The sequence below is a fragment of the Acipenser ruthenus genome, chromosome 33 (assembly GCF_902713425.1).
Source record: "Acipenser ruthenus chromosome 33, fAciRut3.2 maternal haplotype, whole genome shotgun sequence".
Taxonomy (NCBI): Eukaryota; Metazoa; Chordata; class Actinopteri; order Acipenseriformes; family Acipenseridae; genus Acipenser; species Acipenser ruthenus.
This window is the reverse complement of record NC_081221.1, coordinates 5,057,581-5,068,022: the sequence shown is the minus strand read 5'-3', so window position 1 is coordinate 5,068,022 and position 10,442 is coordinate 5,057,581. Positions and strand designations below refer to the sequence as shown.

The window sequence follows — 10,442 nt, the reverse complement described above, 5'->3', positions numbered from 1 at the left end:
GTGAAACTATTCTTAAGATCAAGTTTGGGTAACACGATGGCCTCTGTAGATCAGAGTTTAACAATTACAGTCAGAAATACTATATTAATTTATAACTAGTTTCCATGGATACACTAACTGCTGTTTCCCAGTAGATAGTGGGTGGAATTAAGTGCCAAATGTACCTTTCAAACTAAAATTTGTAATTGTATATTATTAAAAGAGCAGGATATGGAACTTTAACAATGATAAAGCACAGCTCAAGAGAGATTACATGTTATATTGAAATGTGCATAGTTTTTGCATAATCTGTAAAATAAAATAATGAATGCCTTTTTAAACCTATTCAATTAAAGATGTGCATGTCTTCGATTCATATCTTTGCATATATTATCTTCTTTAAAATAATATATTGAAATAAGATTTGTTACAATGCTATCCCGAGGTTAATGTATTTATATATATATTACTGACTACAGCCATTGTTTCTTCCTAAGAAGACAAGGTTTAGAATGTAGAGTTTAAAAATGTGAGTGCTGTTTGAATTTCACAGTGCAATGGTCCCCATTCACAAAGCTTTAACTCATAAGAGTACTGATTACATTTTAATATTCATTCAAATTCCAGCTGTTAAACAGGAAAGTCTACAAGAGTTTCATGAAAACCAAACTGTTCTTTCTTCACAAAAAACAGATTTAAAATATCTGTATTTCTTTCCCTAAATCTTAAAAATGCTAAATATCACTCAAACCAAACATAAATCTTTTCTATTTTCTAGTCCAACCATGTATAAATAATGTTTGAATGGAAAGATAAAATAATAAAAAGATAAAATAAGAATATAAACCTCTGACTATAAACACTTTAATATAGTTATCTGAAAAAACACCCCATATGAACTACATAATGCAACAAATAGTTAAATAATGATAGCGGTGGCTCATTAAGGATCTATTTTGTTTTATTTTTTTGAATAGAAGTGGTTTATTGAAGACATTTTTTAAGTTCCTATAGGACTTAAGATGTTAAATCATCATACGGATCCATCCAAATCCTCCAGAACTACTTTTGAGGAGGCTCAGGTTTGGTAGAATAACAGAAGAAACCCTGTTCAAAGAACACAACTTGCAGAAACGGACACCATCGGCACATGAGCAGTCAAGCCCAGTTAAATGTCAAAACAGGAAGGTGAGCTGTTGAGAGGTGTCTTTAAAGTGTCCACTCAACACTTGATAAACCAATCGACAGGAAAGAAAATACTGGAAATAACTTACAAGGTTGAAGAGGAGAATATTAGATTGGATTTAACAAACATGACATGACAAAGATTACAACACTATCCCTTTTGAAAAAAAAAAGTCTAAATCTCCTCCCAGCTGACTACGTCATTTTTCTCCTAACGTATTAATATTGAGATGACTGCTGTAGCAATTATTGTTCTTGTTGAAATCCTCTTGGCATCCAAAATGCTGGAAGAGATGAGGCTGGTCCAAATCTTAAAGGAAACATGGACTTTGTCCTTCCTGAGATGCATTTTTTCTGAATTTGTTGGGACTGCCGTCTTTGTGTTTGCTAGCTTGGCTTCCACCATCATGTGGCATCAGCCTACAGCTGAAGCAGGAGGGTCCTCCAGTGGTCCTCAGTCTCATTCTTTGGCCACTGATCTGACCCATGACCTTTCAGTTGGAGCCCCTCAACACTCCACAGCTTCAGTGATGCAGGCTTCTCCAGATCCCGTTCATGTGTCACTGACCTTTGGGATTTCGGTGGCCATCGTGTCTTTGTGTTTGGGATCAGCCGGTGGTGTCCACTTGAACCCAGCAGTGACTCTGGCTCTTCTTGCTGGTTTTCGAGTAAGCCCCATGCGAGCAGTTCTATATGTCATTGCTCAGCTTCTGGGATCCATCACGGCTTCAGCTTTTCTTCATGGAGTCACACCAGCTGGGGTTCGTGGAGACCTTGGATTGAATACGGTGAGTAAAATGCATACAAAAAATAAATTGGTACTATACTGTTTTTGCTTTTATTGATGAAAATTAGTGTTATGTTTTGTAATGTGATAGAATGATGGATGAGATGAGATAATAGGGTGGCATATAATTGATTGTTGTAAAAATGTATAATCTCAACCCATTTAAAGTTTATCGTAGTACATTTGCAGGGTTTTTTTTGGTTTGTTTGTAGTTTATTATGCTTTTCAAAAAAGTTATAACATGCAAGGTTTAGAACATATTAGATCTATTTATCCAGACCTTTGTACAAAGTACTGTATAACACAAACATTTGGAAATACATAGTCTGTTTAAGGTCATTATATTATGTGTAATATTCTGTGTTTGGAAAATGTTGATTCTACCCTGTATAATAGCAGTTTTATAACATTAAACTAAAACACATTCAGTTGGTACAAACAGCTTAGATGTTTACTTTATATTCAGCTCAGCTGAACAGTAACTCCAGGTGAACGTACAACAGTTAGAACTGGTTCTTTTGTTGTTAATGATCAACTTTCTTACCTCTTATTAGCTTTAGCAGAATTATCACAAGTACTGTTTTTGTACTATTATTTGTACTATTATTTTGGTTCTTTTTTTTTTTTTTTGCATTTTTGTAGCTTTCCCCAGGAGTCAGCGAGTTTCAAGCCCTGGGTGTAGAGATGGTGATCACCTCTCAGCTCATTCTTTGTGTCTTTGCCACTTCAGACAAAAAATCATCCCTGAACAAGTTTGCACCTGTTATCATCGGTCTATCAGTTACCTTGGGACATCTTGTGGCTGTAAGACATTATTTTATATATTTATGTTCATTACCTATGAAATATGCTTAATCTATCAGTCTATATGTCTGTCCACCTATCCATCTCACAAGATTGATGAACCTTTCTGTTACATGGCAACCAGAAGACAGTAGAGGGGAAATGTGATTGTATAGGCTAATTTAAACTAACAAAACTGAGCATCCAATTAACCCTTAATGTAAAATACTGTACACATCCCTGTTGAATAAATTGGGAAATAACAAAAGTGTTGTATTTGGGAATATGTATATTTTATAAAATGGAAACATGAATACAGTAATCTAGTGCTCGTATTTTGCTCTCTACATCAGACATGTGCAACTGGTTTGTAGTTAGTAAGGTGTAAGGTTCATTTTCTTCTTAAAAATAATGTCAGTCTTTTTCTGTGAACTTCAATCAATCAAAATAATGTATTTAGGAATAAAGTAAAACAGGAGCAAAGCAAATCAATTGTAATACATACACCATGCACAAGGTGTCAGTAGATGGTATTCTGAGCTGCCATGGCGACACAGATGGTGTTTCTGCGCAACACAGCTACAGATAAATTGACAGGTCTCAACAGCTGATTTTCGATCCCCTAAACAATATTTACAGCCATTGATATACTGGGCAGGTTATGTCCCACAGGATGTGGGGTTCCAACCCAAAAGAGGTGTAAACCTAGTAATTCTTACCAATAGCCGAGCCAACACCCCTCCGATAGGAGGTGGTGTTATATGATTCTATTGCGTCATTTAAACAGAAGTTTGTGGTTTGCACATATCATCACAAATAGCTTTTTGAGCAGGGATACAAGTTGCATGTCTGGGTTTATCAGACAGGCTTGTGGTTTTTCAATAGAAATGAAGAAACAGTCATTGAAGCAGTAACATAGAAACAAAGATGGGACCCAGGGTTATATCAATTCATCTTGGTCTTATTAAAACAGCATGGGTGTAAAGTGTCTATGTGCAGAGTTGCATGGTTCACAGGTTTGGGCTAGTTAAGCAGTAGTTCAAAAAAGCCTTACATTAAACACAGGAAAATCACACAATGTTTAGAGACAGGCTTTCAATAATTTCTCACTCCTTTACCATTTACAGGGGCACAAAGCAAGTGTTGCATAATGGAAAGGAACAAACGGTTGATGAAACAATAAGAGTTTGTGCAATTTAACTAGACCAGAAACCTGTGTACACTGCCCCGCACAGGGTGCGTGTTTATCAGAAAAAGCGTATGTGTTCCATTTGTGTAGTGTGTTATTATTTCTTACAAAGGCACACTTGCTCTTGCAGTGTAGTGCGTTTTCCTGCAGATTAACTTTCTGATTCAGTTTTTACTTTTCCTCTCTAGATTGGCTTCACGAGTTGTAGTATGAATCCTGCACGATCCTTTGGTCCTGCTGTCGTTACTGCAAGTTTCAAAAACCACTGGGTAAGCGCTTGTCTTTATACATTGGTTGAGGCCGTCCATTGATCTCCAGTCCCCTTGATCAGTAAGTGACATTCATATTGGGAGTACCAAATTGACAAATGGGGAGGGGGGGTGTGTGATAAAAAATAAATAAAAAGTGTAATGAAGAACCAATTCAATTGTCAGCCTTGTACAGCTATGGCCAAAAGTTTTGCATTACCCTATATAATTCTCAAATTTTGCTTCATAAAGTCAAATCAAACCTTCTGCATAATGTTAAGTTAACATATTGAATTACATACTGCTCTGTAGTTTTCCATATATTGAAATATTTGACATCTCGAAATCTAATATGAAATACTGTAGTACTAGTATGGCTTCCGGTATACTTGTGATATCATTTTGAAGTTTCTTTGGTTACATGATGTTAAATAAAATATCTGAATTATATTCACATAGTTTTTTTTTTTTTAAGTTTTTCTTCAGCTTTTTTTCTTAAGCTTTTCTTCTTTTATTCAGTCTCAGTCCTACACAGTACACTTGTTTCCACAAGCTAATACATTCCGGTTACTCATCACTCTGTTTTGCAGGTGTTCTGGGTCGGTCCATTGGGAGGAGCAATTCTGGCAGCTTTGGTGTACGACTTCATGCTGGTCCCAAGATGGAGCAGCTTGACTGAATGGCTGACAGGAATGAGAGAGGCCTTCCTGACAGACTCTGACACATCGCCAGACAACACAAGCACAAACAACGCCAATGAACCATGAAAATAAATGGATATTGTATAGTATTCGAGTTGATGTTGAATGAAAAAACAGCTGTTCACACAATGAATCATTCATAAGGAATTGCAAAGCCATGGGTATGTCCTGAATCGTTTACTGTGGTCCTGTAGTTTTGCAGTTTACTCTTGGTTGTTAAACATTTACCATGTTGTTTTTCCCAAGCATTACCAGTCTTGCTTTGCATCCCTTAACTATAGTCTTCCTGCTAATATATTGCATACCGTGCTTTTGTTTCTTGGGATATCTGCTGTATACCATATTAATCGTGATGTAGCTACATTCAACATATTAAAGATGTATTTTTAATATTTTCTGGAAGAATCTGTGTGTTGTTGATTAAGTAAGGTAGATAATTGTCTTTAATAAAACTGGTACTGCTGTCTTGCTAAAATATGCTACTTTCAATGTTATTAAAAAAACATTAGGGACATTACGTTTATATATTAAACCCTTACTATTCTTATCATTCTGAGTGGTTCTTGTTAGAAATGTGTAGATACTGTATGTTTTAGGTGCTTTCTCTTGAGTTCAGAAGCTGCTTTTCAGTTCTAGTTGCCTGCCATAGATAAACGTAACTTAGACTAGTCCAGTCAGTGCCTTTATAGAAGTAAGAACCAGTGCCATCTAGTGATCTGCCACTTTAGTCTGTTTCCTTTTGTTTGGCTTGCAAAGCAGAGTAGTGCTTTGGATGATATGGTGTATGGCAGGCAAGAGGATCTGAAGTGTACTTGAACTCATAGTGGAAGCACCTTAACACAGACTATTTAACATGTACTGTTTTAACTGTTTGTGAACAGGTTACAACATTGTGATTCATTTTCTCTAAATCCCAGGCTTGAAGTCACAGGTTTCTAAGATGTTTGGCAATAAAAACAAAAACAAATTCTTCCTAAGTGTCATTCTTCATATATATACATACACACAGCTATGGCCTTTTTTTGCATCACCTACAATTTTAGGATTGAAAATCTCTATGAACATTATGGCTGTCAGTTAAGCCTCCAAATGGCAATCGATTAATTGGGCACACAAAATCGAATCGTTCGAATAAATACTGATGATTGTACCGCCCACATACATTTTCGCTCCATTCCTCTCCCCCGACGTGATTATTCTAATAGCATTGCAGTGAGAAGCTTGTGCGCAGGGGTAATTACACCTTGGTAGCTTCTGGAGAAGAAAAAAAACAACAAAACACCACAACAACATTCACAGCAAGCCTAAAGCAAGTTTAACATACTACAGGGGTGTTACTAACATATTTATTCCAAACAGATTACAGTACTTTGGCATGTAATCTAGGCCTATATAAACTAGACACAAGTTTATGAAAACTGTCTTTTTTTTTTCAGTGGCAGCTGCAGCATCACGTATTGTATCTTGTTAATACTGTACCACCTAACCTTCACTATCTGTGGACACACAATGCGGAAATCCTGCCTAAAACATCGCCATCATCATCATCATCATCATCATAATAATAATAATAATAATAAATTGATTTACCACAACATGCATACATCGCTGATCATTTTTTATTTATTTCAACATTATTGAATATTGTTAAATATTCATTACAGTTCATTTTAAACTCCAAAGAAGATTTGTTTTGAATACACAGAGGGGCGTACTTACAAGCATTTTCAAAACTGATTTGCTGGTAGGATGGAACCAGCAAATCAGATGCTAGTAAAAAATGAGCCAGAAAAGAGCACGCCCATTGCTTGTTAGGCACAAATACTGTAAATAGGAAGGCAGGGTTCGGTGCATTTTCATTGATATACTTAAATACTGTTATTAACTATAACCACCTGGAAATTGGTTACTTACTCCCAGTTCCTTATTCGTGGTGTAGTTGACAAAGCAGCTTGACCTTTATCTATTATTTATTTCTTAGCAGACGCCCTTATCCAGGGCGACTTACAATTGTTACAAGGTATCACATTATTTTTACATACAGTTACCCATTTATACAGTTGGGTTTTTACTGGAGCAATCTAGGTAAAGTACCTTGCTCAAGGGTACAGCAGCAGTGTCCTCCACTGGGGATTGAACCCACGACCCTCCGGTCAAGAGTCCAGAGCCCTAACCACTACTCCACACTGCTGCTCATTTGTGTGTTTTAACTCACTATCTGTGTGTTTTAACTCACTTACATATCTTGCCAATTAATATATTGCTACTATTTAAAAGATAACCGATCCCTCTTTCAAGAAAAACGAAAACAACATCTGCATCAGCACCATATCAGTACCTGTCACAAAGACGGCCGGAGTGGGTGGCGTCAGACCAGAAGCAGGAAATAAACAGACAGAGAGGTGTGGTTTGGTGGAGCTGAGCGAATGGTTTCGCTTAGCATTTAATAAACAGCACAGAAAATAAAAGGTTTTAACACAAAACACGGGACACGGCACTATACGCCAAAATAAAAAGACAAACAAAACGTACTAAACACTTAACAAACGGTGCACGGAGAGACAAACAAACACGGTGAGTACAAACACTTATAGATTACTTATATTTACTTTTCTTTTACTACTCTCTCTCCCGTTCTCCACTCTCGAACACCCAACCCCGAGTGAAACGTGCATCTATATATACTATTGTGCTGGGATTCAATTACTAATTAATTATTCACTTGAATCCCAGCACGTGAATTAATTCTGTGCAACCCCGTGCTCACATACTATACTTTAAATGCACGTGAAGTGCAATCCCGTGCCTAAATATAATTATACAATTTAAATACTCGTGCTGCACACACCCATTTATATCCTGTGTACCAATGACTATACACCAACATTAACACAGGCACGCAACATACAACACATAACACACAAAATACACACAGGGGCGGGCATTTCGTCACAGTACCCCATAGATTACCTGCTTGTTTTACCTCATTTACCTTAGACACTTTGCTCACAAGGGTCGCAATAGTCACAAACCAGTTGCAAACGAGTCGGAAGTCTAGAGTGAAATGTACTAAACATGTGCATAGCTATTAGTGACTTCTTAGAGAATGCTTTGCGGCAGCAGCTTTCTTTGCGGTTTAACCTTAGATGAATATGTAATTATGAGCGTTTCTGCATAAATTTGCAAAAAGGGAGCGTTTTGGTGGTCTTTCCCTGCACGGTGTACCATGTGGTACATGAAGGGCTGCAATGCCAGATACCACCGAGTGGGACGTGGTCAGTGACGAGATCAAATGAGTGCCTGTGGCGGAGTGTCCCGCCCCGTTTATTTATTTATTTATTTATTTATTCATTATGATTTGTTTATTACGGCGAAAGCCGATTTTGTTATTTGTATTTATATTTTAAAAACCTTGTGGGGATGTGTGGCTGATCAGCTACTGATTATTTAACTAGCTGACAGTCACGCATCCTTACTAAACTCGTGCAGACTGTGGCCGAGGGGTAATAAGATAATTAACAGCTAGTTAACCCTTCGGCCAGAGTATAAGAACCTGCAGCTGTCCGTGCTGGGGAGAGTGTGTACAGAGGAGTGTACGAGAGAGCGAGGAGAGAGCGAAAACTGAACTTAAATAACTGCTAAGCGTGCTGGTTTACACCAGCACGATACTTATTTGTTTGGCCACGCGCCTTTTTGTTTGTTGTTTTGTTGTCTGTTTAAATCTTTTGTTTATTATTTAATAAATATGCTGAGCGCCGTAGCGTTCAGCTTCACCCGCCCATCCATTGTTTTGTTTCTGGTACTTTCTGGTCCATGACGTCACCATACACGCCACTCAACAACAGCTGCTCAGCCACATACATATGTGGCCGAGCAGGTGGCCGAGGTTTTTAAAAAACAAATACAAATTGGCAAAATCGGCTTTTGCCATAATAAACAAACAAATCATAATAAATAAATAAACAAAGGGGCGGGACAGTCCGCCACAGTGCCCCAGCAGGTAGTATCTCAAAGAGTGAGTAGCCCATTTGATGGCCAAACACTCTTTATCGACAACGGAGTAGTTGCGCTCCCGAGGGAGCATCTTTTTACTTATATACAGAATGGGATGCTCTACTCCATCTACTATTTGGGACAGGACTGCACCCAAACCGACATCCGATGCATCGGTGTGGAGGATGAATCTCTTGGTGAAGTCTGGCGTGATGAGAGCGGGGGCCTGGCAAAGTCTCTGCTTCACAATATCAAATGCTCCCTGACATTCTTCTGACCACTTAATTGAATTTGGTGCGCTCTTTCTGGTGAGGTCAACTAAGGGATTAACCACTGTGGCATACTCTGGGATAAAGCGGCGGTAATAACCGGCTAACCCCAGTAGAGACCTCACCTGAGCTTTGGTTTTGTGGATTGCCGCGTCCACCAAGGCCTGAACCTTGGTGACAACGGGTTTCACCCTGCCATTCCCCATTATAAATCCCAAATATTGTGTCTCTTTTTTTGCAAACGCACATTTTCGCAAGTTAGCTGTCAGCCGGGCTGCCCTTAGAGACTGAAGGACGGCTGTGATCCTAGCCAAATGCTTTCGCCAGGTGGAGCTGTAAATCACCACATCATCAATATACGCTGCCGCATATTCACGATGTGGATGTAAAACCTGGTCCATCAGTCTCTGGAAAGTAGCGGGCACACCATGTAGCCTAAATGGCATGGTTGTGAAATGAAACAGCCCTTCTGGTGTTGAAAATGCAGTTTTCTCCTTAGAACTACGAGTTAATGGGAACTGCCAATATCCCTTCATCAGATCCAGAGTGGAAATAAACCTTGCCGTCCCCAGTCTATCTAGAAGCTCGTCGACCCGAGGCATGGGATACGCATCAAACTTGGCAATAGCGTTTACCTTGCGGAAATCAACGCAGAAGCGGTTGGTGCCGTCCTTTTTGGCCACTATCAAAATTGGACTGCACCACTCACTCCTGGAAGGCTCAATCACCCCAAGTTCGAGCATGTCCCATACCTCTTTGCGAACACTACCTTGTCGACTTTCTGGAATCCGATAAGGTCTCTCTCGCACTGTGACACCTGGGGGAGAGACAATGGCATATTCAACAAGGTTAGTTCTACCGGGCACATCAGAAAAAACATTGTTGAATTCCTCAATTAACATACACAGTTCCTTTTGCTGATCAGGAAGTAACTGTTCCCCCATCGAAATGTCCTTTGTGCTAGAGGTCTATAACTCGGGGCCCAAATCACCCTCTACATTGCCTGGGGCTATAAATAAGGCCTCCCTTGCCTGCCAGGGCTTTAATAAATTTATATGATAAATTTATTTTTCATTACGGCGATCAGGCTGTCTAATTTCATAATTCACCTTTCCTATAGCCCGAATCACTTCATATGGCCCCTGCCATTTAGCACATAGTTTTGATTCTGAGGAGGGAAGCGGCAGCATTACCTTGTCTCCAGGTCGAAAGGTTCGAATTAATGCATTTTGATTGTAATGCTGCTATTGTCGGTGCTAAGCCGATTTGAGATTGTCCTGGGTCAAACGACCGACCAAATCTAGGCGA

General features: G+C 38.8%; 1 protein-coding gene across 1 annotated transcript; it reads left to right on the top strand.

Annotated features, from left to right (window-relative positions):
- Positions 1 to 1,436: 1,436 nt before the first annotated feature.
- On the top strand, positions 1,437 to 5,830 carry LOC117433308 (aquaporin-1). The gene is made up of 4 exons (XM_034055443.2): positions 1,437 to 1,952; positions 2,594 to 2,755; positions 4,112 to 4,192; positions 4,762 to 5,830. The coding sequence occupies exons 1-4, from the start codon at positions 1,446 to 1,448 to the stop codon at positions 4,936 to 4,938; spliced, it is 927 nt and encodes a 308-aa protein (XP_033911334.2). The 5' UTR covers positions 1,437 to 1,445; the 3' UTR covers positions 4,939 to 5,830.
- The last annotated feature ends 4,612 nt before the right edge of the window (positions 5,831 to 10,442 follow it).